Source organism: Stegodyphus dumicola, chromosome 5, assembly GCF_044657685.1.
Source record: "Stegodyphus dumicola isolate Sdum_Otavi_A_Nest chromosome 5, ASM4465768v1".
NCBI classification, from domain to species: Eukaryota; Metazoa; Arthropoda; class Arachnida; order Araneae; family Eresidae; genus Stegodyphus; species Stegodyphus dumicola.
Window position 1 is genome coordinate 160,849,498 of NC_140772.1, and position 22,221 is coordinate 160,871,718.

General features: G+C 32.6%; 2 protein-coding genes across 6 annotated transcripts in view; one reads left to right on the plus strand and one right to left on the minus strand.

Annotated features, from left to right (window-relative positions):
* Pex12 (peroxisomal biogenesis factor 12) overlaps positions 1–13,861 on the plus strand; it is a 56,326-nt gene extending 42,465 nt beyond the window's left edge. For 3 of the 4 annotated variants that reach the window (XM_085817301.1, XM_085817302.1, XM_085817304.1), the window contains 2 exons: positions 3,953–4,032; positions 11,961–13,861. In XM_085817301.1, the coding sequence (XP_085673427.1) occupies positions 3,953–4,032; positions 11,961–12,123 (243 nt within the window). In that variant the 3' untranslated portion in view covers positions 12,124–13,861. The remainder of the gene's footprint in view (positions 1–3,952; positions 4,033–11,960) is intronic. The other variant, XM_035361230.2, reaches the window with a different exon arrangement.
* Positions 13,862–19,942: 6,081 nt separating this feature from the next.
* LOC118190523 (septin-2-like) overlaps positions 19,943–22,221 on the minus strand; it is a 72,456-nt gene continuing 70,177 nt past the window's right edge. For both annotated transcript variants that reach the window (XM_035361257.2, XM_035361250.2), the window contains exons 12-13: positions 20,654–20,731; positions 19,943–20,361 (exon numbers count right to left, since the gene is read on the minus strand). In XM_035361257.2, coding sequence (XP_035217148.1) covers positions 20,335–20,361; positions 20,654–20,731 — 105 coding nt within the window. In that variant the 3' untranslated portion in view covers positions 19,943–20,334. The remainder of the gene's footprint in view (positions 20,362–20,653; positions 20,732–22,221) is intronic.

The window sequence follows — 22,221 nt, forward strand, 5'->3', positions numbered from 1 at the left end:
TAAAGTACTAAATTTTCCAGTGGAAGGAGGGAGGAATTACACTAACAACAAAACAAAAAAGCTTCTGTCTAATGTTGCAGAAGCTGCAGATATATTGGATAAAAACATGACATTTTGCTGTTTTTATCAAAGCCAGTAAATTGTTTTTACAGATATGCTATGAAACTAAATAAATAGCAATTTTTCATCATAGGTAACGAATTCTTCAGCCAAAGTCATTTCTGTTATTGTGATGCAAGTTTTACAGCTTGTCTATTGTCTTTTTCATAGGCATATATCGGGTCAGTCCATAAGTTCGTGCACATTAAGAGTATGCGTGAAATTCACTATGATGCATTTACTAAAACAATACAATTTTGAACCTGTTGAAACTTATCATCGTTTGACTAATATATTATTCAGTTCATCACCAACTTTCGTAAATATCGAACGCATTTTAATACCCCTGGAAGATGAATATAGATAATCAGTACAAACGTGCTGTGCTATATTTTTTATTTTCATGTGGTGAATCTGCCACCATTTCAGGTTTTCAGCAATAAAAATTAATAGTGTACATGGTGAACACACTATTAGTGTAAGGACTGCCCAGAAATGGTTTAAAAAATGTAAGTTGGAAAAGCAGCATTGATGATGAACCCCGTTCAGGACGTTTTGAACTGTTAGAACCAAATCAAACAATTAATTCAGAAGTTTATCATGAACAACTTTGCCGTCTAAACTCAGAATTGATCAAAAAACGCCCACGATTGTTGAATATCAAGGAAGTGTTGTTTCATCATGATAACGCTAGACCGCATACAGCTCGAACAATGCTGCAAAAAATTAGTGAATTCAATTGGGAGCTTTCGCCACATTGCCCCGAGTGATTTTCACTTATTTCGTGCCTTACAATTTTTTTTTTTTTACTGGGAAAAAAAATTAAATTCTAAACAGAATGTACACAATGAACTTTCAAGTTTTTTTGCATCAGAACCAGAGTCTTTCTACAGCAATGGCATAAAAAAGTTGCCTGCAAGATGGGGAGACATTGTAAATAATGGAGGAAAATACGAGGGCCATCCAGGAAGTAGATTACGTTTCCGTCTGTGTCCGCTAGGGGCGGGGCTAGCGCGGCCATCTTGGGGTCAGAGCGTTGCGCAGCTCAGTCTGCATCTAGCCGTGCTAGTGAGAGGTTCGTGCTGTGCTCCGTTCAGATACTGTGACGGTTTGAAATGTCTGCGTTAATTGAAAATCCCGCGAGGTGCGCTCAGTAATAAGGTTTCTGACTGCAAAAAACTGTAAACCGATAGAAATCTATCGGCAGCTTCGTGAAGTGTATGGGGACAACATTATCACTGAAGGTGGAGTGCGTCAGTGGGTCATAAGATTTCAAAATGGCCGAACCAATGTTCACGACGAAGATCGAAGTGGGAGACCCAGCATAGTGACCGCCGAACTTCTCGAAAAAGTCGATGCTAAAGTCTGTGAAAATCGAAATTTCACAATAACGGAACTTTCTTTGAGTTTTCCACAAATTTCGCAAAGTTTGTTGCACGAAATCATCAGCGAAAAGCTTGGTTACCACAAGTTTTGTGCAAGATGGATTCCAAAAATCTTGACAGAGGACCACAAAAATCAGCGAATGGCTGCAGCGTTGAACTTTTTGGACGCTTACCATAAGGATGGTGACTCTTTACTCGATCGCATCGTTACTGGTGACGAAACATGGGTGAAACATGTGAACTGTGAAACGAACTGTGAAAATGAAGAAGTGGTTGGCTATGCAGCGTTTTGATGACGACACACAGCTGCAAGAAGAGGTAACGAAGTGGTTGAAGGCGCAGGCGGCCGAATTTTTCGACGAAGGAATTTCCAAGCTCGTACATCGCTACGATAAATGCCTTAATTTGTATGGTGACTATGTAGAAAAGTAGTATTTGAGTGTGGCTTTCATCTGTATATAATAAAATTTGTTTCCTATACTTTGTTTATTTTTTTATTCCAAAACGTAATCTACTTTCTGGATAGCCCTCGTATATAATAGATTAAAATGTTAAATTGTGTTTCTTATATTATTTAAAAATTTATCAAAAAATATGCATTAATTTATGGACTGACCCAATAGATTGCTCTATGTGATTAAACCAAATCAAAGCTTTACCGTCTTGTCCTCACAGGAGAATGGCTCCTGTGAACATGGCACAAAACTATCACAGTATAATATATTTACAGTTAATAGAAAAGTTATCTGTAGTCCATTTTTATGAGCTAAATATGTCGGACTAAAGTAATTAATAAATGTATGTTTTTTCATCTCTTTGATATTCTGAAAGCTTCTTAAAAAGGCTTCAGTTATTTCCTGGGAAATATTTTTTTTTTCCTTAATGGTGGACCCTCAGCCAACTCAATCTTAGCTACTACTAAGGCCAGAAGTGGTGGTCACATTTTTATGGAGGCACTTAATAGGTGGGTGGCCTTTGCCTCTTATGAAGGGTTGGACAGTAACAATCATGCCTTCTCTGGGATCCGAACCCTGTCCCTTTGGTATCAGAGTCGGCTCCCCTAATCACTATACCATCTGGGCAGTACTTCGAAAAATATAAAAAAATTGAAACTCGCCTGCACAAACAGTCCATAGAGAGCCATGGCTGGCAGTGCCCTGATATCTGCTTCCTAGACTGTGGGCTTCGGGGTGTTGTGCATCTGAGCCTGGACAAATGGTCAGCTTGTCGCAGGACCCCCTCCCCCACCGGTGTTTAGTCACCAAGTGAACTTGGTACTCATTATATTGACCCATTCCAGAGATGAAAGGCTGAGTCAATCTAGCCCAGCCTGTGGATCAAACGCCGAACCTTTGATGCTGCTGCACGATATGTGCTAGCCACTCTGCCATTGGGCTTCTATGAAAAATATACATAAGTGAAATTTTAAGTGGACAGGAGGTGCAATCTGACTTTACCATAAAATGTTTCTTCTAGCATTCTGTATTTATTGATAAAAAATATTCTTTAAATTTTTATTTGAAGTATTTTCATATGCTTGTCTAAAAAACTGTATTATTCACTAACACTTATTTGGGATTTAAAATGGTGTGGTGTGGTGTGGTGTGGTGTATTTAATTATGGCAAAGCACACGAGGGCTATCTGCCTAAGGGGAGGAATGCCTTTCGTGGAGGACTTTCTAAGGTAAACTGGCTCGTATACACGTTACACATGGGGAAAACCACGAAAACGCCCATGCAGCCAGCCCGTTCGCGGGATTCGAACCTCGGACCGAACTACCAGTGTTCAGCGACTTTACCGCTCGGCCGCTGGTGGGCCGGGATTTAAAATGATAAACTGAAATAGAGAGCAAGTTGGGTTTAAAAAAAGTCTGTGAATCGGAAGTAAATCAGCTTTTTAAGCAAAACTTAGATTTTTAGAGAAACTCAAGTTTGCTATAAAATGAGATTGCTGCTAATTTGCAGCCCTGTAGATCAAAATAAAAATTTTGACCAAAACTTGAATAATTTCTTTATAATTTTTAATCAGTAATTCCTGAGAATGAATAAGTGTGTTTAAAAATAGATATATGTTGTTAAAAATGTAAAATTTTGGTAATCATTAATTAATGCTTTAAATGATACGAAAATGTGTGCATTTTATATAAAATTATAAAGTTGATAGATATATTGTGAGCATATAAACTTCAAATATCATTTACTTTCTAAAATTCTGAATTTTATTTTTCATAATTTGCAGTAACTTTCTTTATAGTAGAAAATGAAAGAAAATGAATTATAAAATTATATATGTGTTTTATCTTTTTTGCCCTTTTTGCTTTGCAGTGTATGTATAATTAATAGATAATAATTAAACCAAAATTGGGGAAAATTCCTTATTCTTTTTTCATTCAAATATTTCTGAATATGTGTATGTATATATGTATCTAATTATATACGTATGTATGTGTATTCTTTTTCATTTATAGTGGCCTTGTGAAACACCAATTGATATCTGTCCTATCTGTAAAGAACCAAGAACAAATGATACTGCTTTAAGCAGCAGCGGGTAAGTATTTTATACTTCCAGATAAATAGTTTAAAAATTTTTAAAGTATTTATAGAAATAAAATACCTGTAATTAACCACCTTAGTGGCATGACTGCTTTTATCCAGTCATGAAATTTTGTGTCTATTATTATTATTTATTAGCTTATAATTTAAAATATTTTGCTTTGTTATTTTCTTTAATGATGTAAGTATCATCTAAATGAATAGAAATTTATGAAAACAGGGATCAAAATAAGTAATTTCACAAATGTAACTTATAGAATATATTTAAATTCAGATCTTGATAAGCCAACCATTTATAGGGTTTATTGTGTTTGTAAAAATTGGTTTCACTTAGTTCAGTTGAATTACTTGTTTTCATAGTTACACAGCTATAAAATTATTCCTTATACTAAACATAACTTTTTCATATATGTTTAAGGATATGTCCAATTTTATGGCCATAGATGTGACTTACATCTTTCCACAAATTCAAATTCTAATCTTCAAATTAAATTGCTGTTATATGAAATCAAAATATTGTAATGCTCTGCATTTGTAAACAGCCCATGTATCTTTCATCATTTATTGTTGAATGAGATTAAATTAAAGTCACATATGTTGTGCATTTCATTGCTGCAAAAAGATTAGAAATGCAGTGCAGTTATAATTAATATGTGCAAGGTAAATTTCAAAATTAAAATTCATGTGCTCAAGTATTGTAAGTTAGTTTTAGAGAAATATAGATAATTTGATAATATATTGTTGCGTGCGTACGGGTTCGTTATGAAATGAATGCACAAGTCCGATGAAAAATGAACAAAAATTTATTATTATCACAACAAAAAAAAATGCTTAAATTTTCTCAAATTATCATGCAGTATTACAATATCTCACAGTAGTTTTCTTTTAACTACTCACATGTCCAATAGAACGTAATTCAAAACAGCTAAAGAACGCTAATCCGCGAATTCGCTACAATCAACAACAGTAGTTTTCTAAACAACAACAAACTAAGCAACTACTGCAAACTGAGATGTTTTCCTCCTTTTATAAGATTTTAAAATCACGCGCTAGAATTTTCCAGTACTTTCTCGAAATCAAAAAGAGATATTTATTTATTTAATGCACGCGCTCTTGTATTTTCAATTTTTCCGGCTTAGCTTTCTTTTAATATTCGTCACGCGCTGCACTGCGCGAGAAATAAAACCATTTAATTTATAATTGAACTAACATTAGCTTTTTAAATACCAAATTCGTAACACTGCCCCCTTCCCAAGGACTGCACGTCCCGGGCAGTACAATCCCTGGACAGGAAGCTAAACTTACAACTGTGGCATAAATGCATTAATAAGCATTACATTACAATAATAAACAACATGAACAATAAATGCAATACATAAAACAAATCAAATGCCATCAAATACAAATCAAATACTAAATGCAAATCAAATACTAAATACAAATCAAATCAAATACGCATTTAAAAACAAAATGGACCATGGTCTTATACTATTTACAATTATTTACATTACGTACTATGGCCATAGTAATGAGCGAACCTGTCGTAAGAGTTCGAAGACTCACGGATCCGAACCATGACGTCATTTAGCCTGTTTAGGATTGTGTGCGAACCATCCCAAGGTGACTGTAAATCAGGACTCAGTCCTTTTTGTTGAATCGGCTTCCACAACCACACCTTCTCTCCTTTGTTGGATCTATGTCTAGTAGCTCTCGTGTCGTATCTGGTCTTTGCTTTCTCCATCGCCAAGTTCACTCGCTTTCGTGCGAAACGGGGCAACACTTCAAAATGGGCCTGGACATCTTGGATGTGTTCTCAGGCGATGAAGGTGCATCCGTACGGCGATCAAACAGGCGGTCACAAGGCAGACGAAGGTCTCGACCGAAGAGCATCTGGGCTGGAGAAGAGCTGGTAGTCTTGCGTTTCTTTTCGACCCTAGTATGATTTCGGCAGCTTCCCGAGCTGGATCTTTCGGACAAAGCGTCGGCATTTCCAGGTGAGGATCCCTTCTTAGGATGGATAGTCATGTCTTCAGATCCTGAAAGCAGTTTGTTGTTTTTCAAGTCTAAGGAAAAATTGTATTTCCTTAAAAAGTCCAATCCGAGTATGCATGGATCTCTGTAATATCCGCCACATAAGCCGTGTGATGGTAGGCGGCACTTCCAAACGTGATGTTTACGTTTAACTTCCCAGTTATGTCGATCTTGTCACCAGACGCAGTCTGAAGGGTAACACAGGATGGCGTCCAAATAAGTTTATCTTTAAACTGTTCAGCTAAATCTTTCCTAATGATGGTAACATTAGCTCCTGTGTCAATGATCATACTGCAAGGAACTCCATCGATATTCCCATTGATGGACAGTCCGTTATTGTTGCCACTCACTGTATAAATTTTAAGAGCTTTAAAACAAGGTTTTTCACTATCTGGCGACCTCCGTTCCTCGATATGGTCACTAATTTGTTTACTGCGTTGTTGCTGGGAAATGGTCTTATTTTCCGTACCTCGGGGTGTTCTGCAGTTTCGTCGTATGTGACCTTCAGCACCGCAGTTCCAGCACTTAACGGTCGGTTTCTTCTCACCAATATTCCGTCTCAAGGCGTTCAGTTGTCTAGTTAAATTGTCAAGTCGAGCGGTGACTTGATCCCCTGGCTCCTGGACTTGAGCAGCTCTGACTGGGTGGCGGTCTCGACGAGTGGCTTGCTGGGCTGCCTCAAATTTCATGGCGTACACTAGAGCACTTTTTAAATCTTTTACATCCGCCATTCGTAGAGCTTTCTGTATTTCAGTATCTCGGATGCCGTCGATAAAGTATTGCAAGGACAGGATTTCCCTTGTTTCTGTCGGGCATTCCGAAAAGGCGAGATGGGACAGCCTTTCAACATCCGCGGCGAGATCCTGAAGTGTTTCGGTAGGCTTCTGTTGACGAGATTTTAATTGGAGCCTGCTGTAGTCTTTTAAACACTTCTCCCCAAAGCGCAACTCCAAGGCGCCGGATAGAGCTTCGAAATCTAGCCTTTGATTTTCGGGAAGCGTCTGCAGGATATCCGCTGCATCTGCTCTCAGAGAAGCGGCGAGATGACAGGCCTTAGCTTGGGAATCCCATCCATTCGCATCAGCAACGATAGAAAATTGTGTCCTATACACTTGCCAGGAGGTCTTCCCATCATATGTAGATAGTTTCAGAACGGAACGAGCAGGCATCGATAAAAATTTGAAGCCTTCCGGATTGCTACCTGCCGTCGCTACGAATTTCTTTAAATCATCAACTTCTTTGGTGACCGCAGAAACTCTATCATTAATTTGTTGTTCCACGGCAGAAACTCTCTCTTCTATTTCTTCTTTTACCGAAGAAACTTTTTCTTCAAAGTTTCCAACTTTATTCTCAACTGCGTCAATTCTGCCTTCCATAACCTCGAATTTGTTTTCTATTACGCTGGTAATTTCTCTTTTCATCTCTTCTTGTCTTGCTTCAATCTTTTCCTGTCCTGCTTCAATCTTTTCCTGATTACATTTCATCTCTGCTTTCATTTCTTCTTTAAACGAGGCAAACGCTGATATCAGCTGTCTTAATTGCTCTTCCATCGCTCTTGTGATTGGCATTCAAATCCCACCGCTGCCACCAAAAATTGTTGCGTGCGTACGGGTTCGTTATGAAATGAATGCACAAGTCCGATGAAAAATGAACAAAAATTTATTATTATCACAACCAAAAAAATGCTTAAATTTTCTCAAATTATCATGCAGTATTACAATATCTCACAGTAGTTTTCTTTTAACTACTCAAATGTCCAATAGAACGTAATTCAAAACAGCTAAAGAACGCTAATCCGCGAATTCGCTACAATCAACAACAGTAGTTTTCTAAACAACAACAAACTAAGCAACTACTGCAAACTGAGATGTTTTCCTCCTTTTATAAGATTTTAAAATCACGCGCTAGAATTTTCCAGTACTTTCTCGAAATCAAAAAGAGATATTTATTTATTTAATGCACGCGCTCTTGTATTTTCAATTTTTCCGGCTTAGCTTTCTTTTAATATTCGTCACGCGCTGCACTGCGCGAGAAATAAAACCATTTAATTTATAATTGAACTAACATTAGCTTTTTAAATACCAAATTCGTAACAATATGTTTTGGTTAGGACTTAAAAATTTGATGAGAGCTTTCTATGTATGAATTATATTCTTTATAGCACAAATAAATGATAATATTTATAGTGCTAATAAAAAGTCTGTGTCTTGATAGTGTTCATATAAGAAATAAGTTATGGTTTATTATTTTTATTATATAATATTTTTTAATTAATCTTCCTTTCCCTCCTCCTTTGCTGTAATTTAATTGACAATGTAGTATTTGAATGTTAAAAACCCATCTTCTAAACTATCCTCAATTTCTATAAAAGTGACACATTTTTACATACTAACTCTTTATTCTATTTGCTGATAACTTTGATATTCCTTAGATAAATTTTGGCTATTAATATTCTAACAAACTGTATATTTATGTTTAAATAAGTTAAGTGATAGAGTTCATGCATTTCTGTTTGGGATGTAATAATGAGGTTTGTAAATTTTAAACTGTGCTCTTATATTTAGAACGCAACAACCTTAGAAGAAGCTGTCAAATCTGTTAATCACGTGCATAAGTATTTGTCAGTCAGCCATGCTTTTAACAATCCTTCTGTCAGTCAAACAACGTGGCCATATTCATATGCATTTTTCTTCTTGTATTCCAAGTTCTAACTTTGTTTTATAAACAAATCATGATATTTTTTGCATTAAAGTCAGTTTTAATATATGTGTTGTGGAATTAGCCAGCATTGGAAAAAACTGCTTAAGCTTCTGCAGGAATACAATATCTTGCTGCAATATTGCTTAAAGGAAAAATCATTTTGAATCTGTTATTAAAGTGATCACTAAATTTCCACCAAGACAAAAAGAATAAAAATCAACAGGCCACCAGCAGCCTAGCATTAAAGTCGCCAAACACTGGTAATTTGATCCGAAGTTCGAATCCCACAAACAGGCTGGCTGCATGGGCATTTTCATGTTTTACCCCTTGTGTAACACATATACAAGCCAGTTAACCTTAGTCAGATAGTCCTCACATCACTGTTGCATCACTCAAACTGAATGAAATGAGCTTGTTGGTAGATTTATTTTTGATTTTTTAGATAAATACCTGATTAGAATGTAAAATAAATATATATGTGTAATAGGCATGCAATAAGTAAATTTTTGAAATTACATTGAATAATGATGTATGTTATCACTCTTTTTCATCAGTAAAAATATGCCAAATTGTGCATTCATACGATATCATTAATGACATTTTGCTGCTGCTATTCTGGAATTTCATAATTTAGCAACATTTTCATATAGCGAGCAATTGTGATGGAGCACATTTTCATATCTATGTAACCATTGAAAGAAGTATGGACCAAGAAAAAATGTGCCACACCACATAATCACTTTAGTTTTGTGCAAAAGCACTGGTGACACGTCATGAGGAATTTCATCAGCCCAGTGAATGCAGTTCTTAGAGTTTGCACTCCTATTTAAGGAGAAATGTGCCTTATCCTTCCATAATATCTGCCATGGTCCCTGTTATCTTCATCGTATCTGATGAGGAAAAAATTCACATTATGCAATGGATCAGCAGTAAGTACTTCAGCCCAGAAACTTGGTGGCTGTTAGTCCAAAACTAGATCAACCTCATTTCGGACATCCTGTGCAAAATACAAGGTAGCACCAGCAAGATGTAGCTGCAGGTATGAAAAAAGGTAGAAATGCGAAGGAGCGATGTCAGCGTTATATGGTGGGTGTGGCAAAAGATCCCATTTGAGTCCATACAGAGTCCAGCCTGTGAATGCAGACACATGTGGTCATGCATTATCTTGATTGAACATAACCTTTTTGCACTGGAGCTCAGTTTGACGTTTTTCCTTGTTAACAACATCAACATGGACTAGCATCTCACTGTGAACCTTACTGTCAAGAGTTTTCCTTTTTGTCCAGATACTCTTTGTGGATAATGCAAACGGCAATCCCATCAGGTTCAAAGCATGGTCTTTTTGTTGGTCAAATTGTGCTTTTTGACACTGCTGATGGGCTGACTGGGTGCAGACCAACCCTCTTCTCAGCCTGTGTTGTTGAAGTCCACTTTTCATCACATGTGACAATCTGGTCCTAAATTTTGTCCTTGCATTGTTATTCAAACAGATTAGTGCAGGCCCAGACATGTCTTTTCTTATCTGCTTAAGTCAGCTCATGCAGTAACCAGCAATTGACATCAAGATTATGCGATGCATTGTGCGACTAATGGACATGGCACTGACATCTAACTCCTTAGCATGCTCTCGAGTGGTTGCATATTGATCTTCTTTTGCAAGTTCTCACAGGCAAGCCTCATTAACATCATTAGGCCGGCCAGAGCGCTGAGCTTCTTGAATGTTATATTCCTTGTTTTTGAACTTTCGGTATGAAACCTTCACAGTGTCATATACAATACTAGTTCTTAAAGCTGTCCACATAATTTAATGACATTCTTTAGCTGATATTTTGCAACAGAACTAGAAATAAATGATGATTCTAATCTGGTAACATGATAATTCCATTTCAGACACCGTGTACTTAATGATAATGATACTTTTTTACAAATTTCACAGTGCAGTGTTCTAAACCAAGTCTTTTTCTTTCAAATGCCAAGAATCATTTGACAAAATATGATTAAACATGCAAACACAAACAGCTTACATAGACGATGTTTGTGGTGGTGGGAAACTTTCATTAGAACCCGATATATATATATAGTTTATATAGTAATGAAAAATATGTGCAGAAATATGGCAATAAAAATGAAAAAGTTTTTGCCATTATTTATTAAACAGAAATAAATGTGTAAAAATTATGGAAATATTCCTGAATATAAGCTGTATAAGTATTTATTCTTCTAAGGTACCTTGACATCTTGATTAACAGGAATTTTGATTTTATTAGAAATATTAAATTTAAAACCTACTTAAAATCATTTGAAAATGTTTTCCCTGAATAGCATTTTAAAAGCTCTAATTTTTTGCTAGGTATCTGTAACCTCAAAATAAAGAGCACTTAAATTAAGGATTAGCTACTGATATCGCTAAAAATGAAACAATTTTCTTGTCCTGATGCATGAGTTTTCCTACTCAATATCACAGATTCAAGGATGAAATAATTATGAGGCTGCTACACGATTATCATTAAATGGAATATGCTTGGATCATTGAAATTCCTATTTTTTCTCCACAATGATTTTCTCAGTTGCTGATGATGAAATCAATTTCAATGCTTTTATGATCCATTTTCGCTTATTTTTCAAATTCAGCGTTTTTATTTTGTCCCTTGATATTAAGGGATGTTATGACTGCCTCCAGCTTTCCAGTCAGAATAAAAATTTTTATGTCCATTTTTAAAAGACTTATTAACTGAGATACCAAGTGATTGTAAGACTGATGTTAAGCTTGAATAAACAGCATGTCCGTTTGTTTTTGTTGAGCAGTTTTCTTGACTTTTGCATTCGGAGGCTAACATCTAAAATTTTTGATCTTGTGTTTTTCTCATAGAAATGTTCTCTTTCCTCCCCCAAAACATGTATTCATAAAAATGAGATTGTGAAAAATTTGCGGGCATTATTTATTCATATGATGTATGCATAAAGGCATATTTAATAATTCAAAGAATTTTCCAGTATTATAGTATAATTTTAAATAAGCTATAATGATAAAAAATAAATTATTAATGACATATGTATAAACTAGTTGAAGTATTGCTAAGACCTGAAAAGATCTAATTTTTTTTTTTTTTTTTTTTTTTTTTTTTTTTAAATCTGCTTCTGAAGCATTTGTATAAACTTTGCTCAAGAATAAAATTTGTTATTTGTTCATAGGTTGCTAAATTGGAGGATTTTTTTTTTTTTTTTTTTTTTTCCTTTTAGGTTTGTCTTTTGTTATCCATGTATACACCAATATGTTGAGATGACTAACAAGTGCCCTGTTACTGGATATAGATCTTCTTTGAAACAACTTATAAAATTGTACCACCAGGAGTAATTTTTTCGAAGATGGCTGTGAAAACTCAATTTACATATGTTCATTTATGAGTTATATCTGTTCACAGCTCTGAAATTTACTACTATTTTTAATTGTTATTATTTTCAGATTCTAATATTCCTTTAATTTACTTCTGGTTGGATTATTTATTTAGTTAACATTAATGTGCAGATACTTAAGTAATGAGAACTTAAAAACAGCTTAGATTAAAAAAAATTTTTAATGTATGCTGTTTTTGAAGGGTCTGGGATTCTAAGTCCAAAAATTGTTTTTTCACATATCATTAATCTATAATTTGTTCCAGTGCTTTTAAGTTGTAGTATGTCACTGGCTGAAAACAATAGTATAAAAATATAGCATAAAACCAGTTTTATAACTATTTCAAAATGTCCATGTTTACAAAAATTATAAAACATTATTATTTACATTTTATGTTGGTATCCTTATATCTTTTCCATCTCTTTAATGTCTTAATGAAAACAATGTTAGTCTTTCTAATTTTCTTCACCCAGAAAAATGTCCAAATAGGCATTCAATAAATTAATTTTAATAATTATTGAACATCTTTACATTTTGAACTTTCCCTGAATGTTTTCAAGAATAAATGAATATATTATTACGGAGGAACTTTTGTAAATAAATTTTTAAGGGAACTTTTAGTTCCCCCTACTTTGTTTATCATAGACAATGAGTTATCCAGTTCTAAAAAATACCTATTAATTTTAAATCAACTAGCATTTAGTTACTTTAAAAAGAAGTAATTAGGGAACTATTTTGCAGAGATACTTAAAACTTTTTTTTTTTTTTTCTTTTTAGAGGTAATTCTTGATAAATTTATTTCTTCAGACCAAGTTTTACATAAGAAAGAGGGATATGTATTTTGTTTGAATTCTTAAGAAATCTGTCGAATGTATTTTTTAATAGGTGCCCAGTTCTTTAAGGTGTTTATAAATCATTCAGTCATAGGTGTTCTACCGAAGACTGAATCGAATAATTTGGTAATGTTGAAACACACTATGAGGTGGGAACCTTCATATAAGATTTCCAAGGGCAACTGTTTACATGTTTACATTACTCATAAGGAAAACCACTTGCAGCCAGCCTTTTGAAATTTATGTATTAAAACCGTACAAAGCTGCCAATATTTTATAGATTTAGCACTCGGCCATTATTTAATTCTCAACTACATGAGAAACACTTTCAGATCCTCAGATTTTTCTTTGTGGTGTACTGAAAGGTCAATGTGTATAGAGACATATATTTTCTTATTGGGCAAAAGGCTGTTCATCTGCTTTGTATGTAAAGCCAAATTTCAATTAAAAATGTGTTGCTACTTAAATCATTATCCTTTGAGAAGAAGGGTATAAGTTCCTTTTCTGTGCTTCAGGGAAAATATATTGACACTTTTGCTGCCTCCCCGACCCTCCAGTATACAGAGCCTAAGGGAGAGTTCAGCCAAGCATTAAATAATCTCAAGTTTTCCACTACAGACAGTCTATTTTCTATACTGTTAACAGCAAGGGTCTTTTCACTGTACAGCCATTTATTTATAATTTATACATTTATTTATAGGTGTTTGTTTAAAATTATGGGTTTGTTTATAGAATATATGTATAATAACAGTGTCATTTTCTATTTGTTGTTTTTTTACATGTATCGCAGATTTTAATGCTATTCCATGTTAATTTTTTGCTGAATTGTATTCTTTATTTACATTAAAAATATTTAGTATCCACGAGTTTTAATTTTTAAATGAATTGTTGAATTAATATTCAAAGTATACTTTAACTGTGAAAGCAAATTAAATATATGCCATTGCTAGTTGGACATAAATTTTACAACACTGCAAGTTTGACTTTCAAACTCTGATTGTTTAGCCATTTATTATATGACAAAATTTCAAAATCAGATTTAATACCCATTGCTAAATTTTATATGAATAGTTTTACACTTTTTATGCATAAATACATAGCATTTTTATATTTTGAAAGTCAAAATTTTTTTTCAGCGTGATTTTCAAGTATGGCAGTTAAAAAAATGCTTGATTAATCTATACATATTCATTCAAAACGGTATTACATGCATAATTTTTTAAAGTACTTTCATTGTAAAACTTTTTAATCATTGATGCAAATATAGATATGTATGTGTGTATATGTGATAAAAAATTTTTATTAAGTACTTTCAAAATAAAAATCTGGCACTAAAGCAGCTAAGATTCTGTAAACCAGATGATTTAAGCAAAGAAGTCACCACTCATCAGGACATGCTTCTTTTTTATTTACTTAAAATTAAACTATTGCAGATAAAAACAGAATTCATTAGAGAAATAAATGCGTGTGAAATAGCTTTGGGCTAAAGATATAAAAAAAAAAATGAGCAAATTGCTCAAAAGTTGTATACAATCGAAAAAATTAAAAATAAATACAATTGTATTCAATTTATAGGCAATTTGCACATTTTTTTCATTTTTATGTATTTTAGACCAAGGCTTTTGCATACACCAAAAATCATGTTTCAGTGGCTAGTTGTTTCAGTACCTTACTTAAATTATATTATATAGCAAGTATTCCCAACTGGTGGTATGCAAAGGAAAAGTATTTTTAACCATTATATTCAAAAATCTCGTGAAGAAAAAAATTGATAGAAATTTCCTGTGATCGAACTCGAACTGAAGATTTCAAAAATAATACACTTGTTAACTTTTGTCTGAACTGAAAAATAACTTTAGAGGCATTTCAAATAAAGCTATTAAATTTGTATTGTCCTTTTGCACAACCTATTTAGTGAACAAGGAATTTCTTCCATGTTATATTTAAAAATTAAATACAGAGCAAAATTAAAAGTGAATCCTAATTTACGGTTAAAACTAAGTGAAATAAGATCAGACACAAAGAAATTTGTCTGTCTTAAACAGACTCAAATTTTGCCCTAAATTTTAAAATTAAAGTATTATAACTTAAATTTTGATAATAAAAATGGTAACCCATTTTTAATCTAAAATATTATGGGTTTGTTTATAGAATATATGTATAAAAACAGTGTCATTTTATGTATGCATGTTTAATACAAATAGCCAATAGGTTGTGCAAATGGCAAAATATATTTTTAATATTTCAATTGAGAAATTGAAAAATAATCATTGTAAAATGTAGCAGTGGTACTTGAATTTTTCAGTTTTTATTTATATGGTACGTGTTAGTCGAAAAGTAGAGAATCGCTGTTCTATAGTGTATAAATTAATTGGAAGAGAGTGATTTTTTTTATAATTTATATATATAGCTTCATATACAGTGATATTAAAAATAATAGGAAATATGTCCTCCCATTAATCAGAAATATGACCTCTAGAATGCACTTAGACATTAACTGTGCTAGTCCTGTACATATATTTTTTACTGTTTAATCGTTGAACCACAATTTTGTAGGATTATTAATCATGTTGTTTTGTCACCCAATTGATATTATTCTAGCATTACTAGCAGAGTAATTTTATTTTCCAACATGACCCTTCCTAAAGATTTCAGATTGTGACATGGAAATGTCCCTACGAAGGTTTTCTAGAATGGTACAATCTTAAGTTTTAAAAATTTTATATAATTCAGTGAAGTCATCATTCACTTAATATGAAATAGACTTCCAGTGCCATCTGCAATGAAAAAAACCTAAAATATTTGTTTTTGAGGGTATTTTACTGTTTGTTAGATATGTTGAGGTCTTGTTGATTAACCTTGCTTCATCTAATAACATTAGATCTGTAGCAATGAACAAATAAATGAATCTCATCACTGAAAATTAACTCTTTGCAGTCATTTATGGTCCAAGATTTTATTTTTTAGCCCACAACAACAGTTTTTGCTTCATTTCAGGCATCAAAAGTTCCTTCTTAATATTTTTCTTGCCTTCTGACCAGCAGTGAGAAGTTTTAATTCTTATTTAATCTGTTTCAGTCTTCATTAAAATATATACTGCATCAAGTTGAGCCATATTTTAGATAGAAATAAATTTTTCCGCAAGAAAATCTCACATTGGAATGTATCTTGAATAATTAGGTTAAAAATTCAACTTTTCTAATTTCTTAAAAATGTTTTATCTGTATTCTAAATTTTTCTGTTATTTATGTCAATATCTAAAACATCATTTTATTCGTATTAAATGTTTGACATTTTCTTTTTTTAAATAACTACATTTATACACTCTTCAAGGAGCCCAGATGGTATAATGGTTAGGGGAGCCTACTGCAGAACAAAAGGTTCCGGGTTTCAATCCCGGAGAACGCATGGTTTTAACTGTCTGTTCCTTCATGGGAGGTGATAGTGGCTGCACAATAAAATGGCTAACACTTCTGGCCTTAGCAGTGGCCAATAATGCTAAAAAGGCAAGAGCCCGCCATTAGATTAAAAAAAAAAAAAAAAAAAAAAACAACTTTTCGAATGTGGAAGCATCCCTCCCCCCAAGAATATGATGTAGTGAATTATAGGGGAAAAAATGGCAGCATGGTATATTTCTTTTCATGAGTATTTTTTATGTTGCAGTTAGACTATCCAATAAAAATACTTTAGCATGAGAAAAGTATCGAGACCTTAAAAAAGAACACCGCAGTCAGCTATTTCAGCCATATCTTTAGGATGGAAGAAAATCACATAGCTGTCTTTATCAGGAGGAATGCATCTCAGGTGTGAATATGTCTAGATATCACTCAACAGGTAGCAAATTTAAAATGTTGAAAATCTTGGCTCTCAGGGTATGCTCCCAAATTTTGTTCATATTCTGTTGTTCTATAACTGGTGACTGGAACTCAGCCTTGATCAATTTATTCATCACTTTTCGACTGTATATTTTAATGTTTTGCAAAGCTTGAAAATTCAAGAAATTCATACCTGCATTGCTGTCCAGCTGTAGGAATAAGGAGCATCAGAGATTGCAGTTCTATGTGCTTGCACAGTAATTAAAAATTATGATGTAAAATATAAGTAAAAAACTTCTGTGGTAAATAATCCTCATGTCCATGGGAAATACTTGTAGGCATGAAGTTTCCATTTCTGGCTGTTTTAACTCGGGGGCAAAAGGCAAGGGAATTTGGAATTTTGGTTAAGAATGTGTCAAATATAAGACTGTGAGCTAGGTGGATCAGGAAAGTACACGAATGTTGCATTAATCTGGAAATAAAAATTAAACTAATGTCTATTTGTTGTCATTTCATAATTAGGTCACCTCTTTACTTGTATTTGTAATAGTGTTTAAATTTTTATATAACTTGCATTGTCTTAAATTTTGTTGTGTCTGTAAGAATAAAGCCAATTAGTTTACATTTATCCAAACTGCAGATGAAGTACATTATGTGAATATTTTTAGCCTGACAAATTTAATCCAATTCTGCAATATGCAGATTGTTTAATGCATTTCTTGTAATTGACTGTTTCCATAGCAATTTATTTGCATGCAATACCGATAATGCAGAATATCCAAATTGAGTCTACATTCCATCTAAATATTTGAAAAATCCTGATAATTGCTTCTCCCTTTGCACCATATTTACACATACTTTTTGAGAGAGTGTTTTATTGTAGTCTTTTACTATAAAGATTATACTGCTAAAATATTTTTAATTCTGCAAAACAAAATAATAAACACTTTCTTCTGCAGAATTATATAATAAAATATTTTTATTTGCTTGTAACAGAGGTTATTAAAAAATAACTCATTAATTCCATACATTGTAAAACAATAACTGAGCTTGATGAAGGTTGGGTTATGACAAGCATAGAAGAGCTATCATGCTAAGCTAAGGAATGCTTTCATGAATGAGTTTTTAAGAGAAACTGATGTTTTATGTTATACATGGCAAAAACCATGAAAATTCAATGCAGCCAGCCCATTCACCAAAATTTGAACTACTAATGTTCTGTAGTTTTAATTGTGAACCATGTAGATGTAATATTTACTATATTTGTTTAATTTTGTAGACAAAGTATTTCTTATAATGCAGCAATGATTCATGAAGTTAAAAAAGTCTACATACTGTCTGAAAGTGTGTTCTGTTTATAGGCTGCATATTTGCCACATATGAAAGGACAAGAGTACTTGATAATATTTATCTAGAATTTAATAGCTTCAAAATATGTATTGTATTATCTTTTTAATATTTATAAAATATTATAAAAATTGAAACCTACATAAATTAATAATATTAATAAACATATAAGCATAATTATATGTGTCCTGGAAAGGAAAACAAGCAATCCAGCTATTTAGAACCTGATTAACAGTTCTGTGTTTGCTAGTTAGGTGAAATGCAGGGCACCAATGTTGATATTCGAAATTAAATGTGTGTAAAGCAGAATAAGAGACATTCGTTGCTGTAAGGAATTATTATAGAATATACTTTTTTCTATTTGATTTCATATGTACAGAAGAGGAAAGTTTTTAAAACAATTAAATAACTGACATAAAGTAGATAACCAAAGAAAAGTCTTTTTCATGAATGTCTGGTATGCCTTTAATTAATTATTTAAGTTATAAGATACGTAATTCAAGAGTTTTTTTTTATATTGTGCATTCAAAGCCCTTTGAAGGAAATATGTCATGGATAGAAAAGTGGCTTTGTGTTACCTTTTATTTATATTAAAAAATGGCTGCCAGATTTTTATTTTTGTTAAATTGTTAGCAATAAAAATCAAGCAAACTAATAAAACTTTGAAATGTTGCATATTTGAAGTAAGTGAAAACCTTTTCCTAGAATGTTTGAATTAGAAGAGTGAGATAATAAGAGTTTCATTGTATAATACACAGTATTCCAGAATTGAGAAATGTAAGCTGATAGCCTAAGTTAATTTCCAAGGAAATCTACAACATCCATCTCTCTCTCTCTCTCTCTCATTTTTTTTTTTTGTTAACCGTGTTTTATGTTGTTTACTTTGAAATGAAGTAGTTCAACCTCAAAACTTAAAAAAAGGTATAAACTTATTTTACAAAATACTTGGTGAATAGTTCCGAGAAAATTTATAAATATTTTCTAAATTTTATATTTGCACATTATGTAAATATATAAAAATGCTTAAGTTTCCAAATTAATCTGTAAATTACAAATTATAAAACAGCAAGGCACTATTTTAGGAAAGAATTCTAACTATATAATTCTACTCTGCTACTATTATTACTATAAGTATTATTTAAGTTTCCTTCACTTTCATGAAAAAAAAAAACAATTATTTCTTTTAGTTATGTGCCGAAAGAACATAAGTAACAATATCTATATTTATTTTTTAAAAATATTATAGACAAAAAATTTTTATTATTTCAACTTTACAATCAAGACTTATTAATAGACCACACAGATTTCTGATTTTGTAGATTACATCTGCTGTACTAATAATACACCACGAAAGAATTTCTATAACATCTTGTATTTTGATATAACTTCATTGATAAATTTTAGTACATTGCATCAAAACACTGATATTGTACTAAATTTATGTTCATTTTGGTTAGAAAATTTCCTTTTGTTTTCAATATATGGATTTTTCAATGCAGTAGATGGAAAAGTACTTATCAGTATGTGTGCATTTATTCCAATTAAAATCTTTGTAGTTAATTTTCCTACTATTCTATTTACAGACTATCAAAGCTTAGAATTCCACAAAATAAATAAAATTTCATAATGTATAAAAAGTTTTGGTATGAATTAAATCTTGAACAAGGAAAGTCTGGTTACATTTGATTTGTTAGATTCAGGAAAGGAAAATAGAAAAAGTAAAATGAGTTCAATTTCATCTCCATTTAGTTAGAACTGAAATACATGTTAAAAGAACTATTAATGCAATGTTTATAATAACTTTATTGATAAGAAATTTCAACACAGTGGATCAAAACAGCATTGATGTTGCACTAAATTTTACCATTATCAAAAAACAGTAACAAGAAACATCGCTTTACAAGAAAAGAAATATGTACAAAAATCTAATACCATCTCTAACCATTATATTAAAAAATGTCACATACAATTTGCAACATAACCATGCTCCATAGATTCTCATTTGAAAAGCACAATTGACAGCATTAAATTGTAGCAAAAGTCTGAGTATCGTGTCCCATATTTTCACTGCAAGTTGTTCTTTGCTTTGTCTCACTTATTTCTCTGATGATCATGCGATTTTTTTAAAAACCTTCAAGCTTCATCTCATAGGATGTAGCTAGATTTGACATGAGTTTTTAAAAATTCATTTCACCACCCTCCTCCTAAAAAAATATGGACAATAAATAAGAGTCTTTATTTTCATTTACTCAGTTGAACTTGTTTTCATTTTTTTTTTTTTTTTTTTTTTTTTTTTTTTCCTTCTCTAGCACATTTATTTTTTAAAAAAAAAAAATTAAAAGCAGTTTAAACATTTATTTAAATGCTAATTATTAATTATGAATTAAATTCATTTAAAATCGTTTTAACACACCATTTACTAGAGAAAGATATTGTGCTCATTTTAATCAAGTGTGAGGCAGAAAATTATCAAAGATTAACTATAGTTTCACTTGCTTTGGGTCCATCTCCTTCTGAGCCTGCTGCCCGTAGTTTTTGCTGCATTTGTTGTAACATGTCTTGCATTTTTCTTATCTGAAAAAATAAACAAGCATATTTAATTTTTATTATCACTTAGACTTAATTTTATATAATTTAATAATCATTAAGTTTATTCCAAGTAAATACTGTGCTAAGCATCTATGCAGAAAATGCATAGCAAGGTAGGCTGAAAATGTGTTCATGCATAGATTTTGAAATGGAAATGATTAGCATTAAACTGCTACTATTGGAATTGTGTATTTTGCTGATGTTCTTTTACATGATAAGTTCCAGAGTGCTTTATTGAAAAAAGGCAGTTATTCAAGCAAGCAAGAATTATGACTTATCCTTCCAAGAAAAGGGTTCTCGTGTTGGACAAAATTAACCCGTAATAATGCGGATATGGAATCGCTGGTATTAAGTGATTGTACCAACCTGATCAAGTGATCGAAGTAGAGGACAAGCATGCTCTGTTCATTTAAATAATAAATCACACAGTAGCCTCAAGAACTTTAGTATAAAAATAAGGATATGTGACACAACAACCTGTGTCAGTATGTACCTTTCAACATTGTAGAAAAGGGAAATTTTTGCAAGACATCCATTCTGGCAATGACCATCGATTCTATCCCGCAAGCAGTTGTGCCTGTAGTGTTTCACTGGATTTATTAAACATGGACAAGCCAGTAGCACAACATTGTCTTTTTAGATGAATGTATTACTGATAGTTGTGCCCGAATCTGGAGGCACATTAATGAGAGACATCATGACCTTTCCATTATGCATATCATCCATGAATTGGATCTATGGTTTGTGGTTCAAATAAATCTTACTCCCACACCTGCCTAAATATGCACTGGCAGCACACTCAAGAACCATCATTACTTCTCCCAAGTTTGGGAGCCTCTTGTTCTCTCTGATCTTCAAAGCTTGCCTGCAGCCAGGTTTTAATAGGGCAATGTGCGACTACAGATGGCTCACAGTATTCATCATATCTTTGTTTTAGTTACACTGTTGCCTTAGCTCATCCATTCTCCCAATATATTGCACATCTAACATTCTTGAACATTTCTTAATTGGTAAATAGCAACCCAGCATGTACCACTTGCAGCAATGCCAAATTAACTTTGGCAATTTAAGGGAAACAGCATTTACTGGTACACTCAACTACACCTTAAAAGCTACTTTCTTTTAATGCTGAAAAGTGCTGAAGCAGTTATTGCAGTACACAAAATACTGAATTTTTTGTATCTGCAAGTCAAACAGGTCTGTAATTTAATTCATTTATTTACTATTAAGTCTTGCCTTATTATTACTCGTATGTTATTTCTGTTAATATGGCTTTGACACTTTGTTTGTTTTATAGGCTGCATTTTGGATGGCCAGCTTCATAGATATATTGTTTCTTTGCATTGTTAAAAGTAAATTACTAAACATTAAATCCTGTATCTAATGTTCAGAATAATATATCTTCTTTGCCCCAGAATTTAAATTTTCTCTAGTTTTGTATCTTGAACACTACCATTTCATCTGTTACCTGCTAA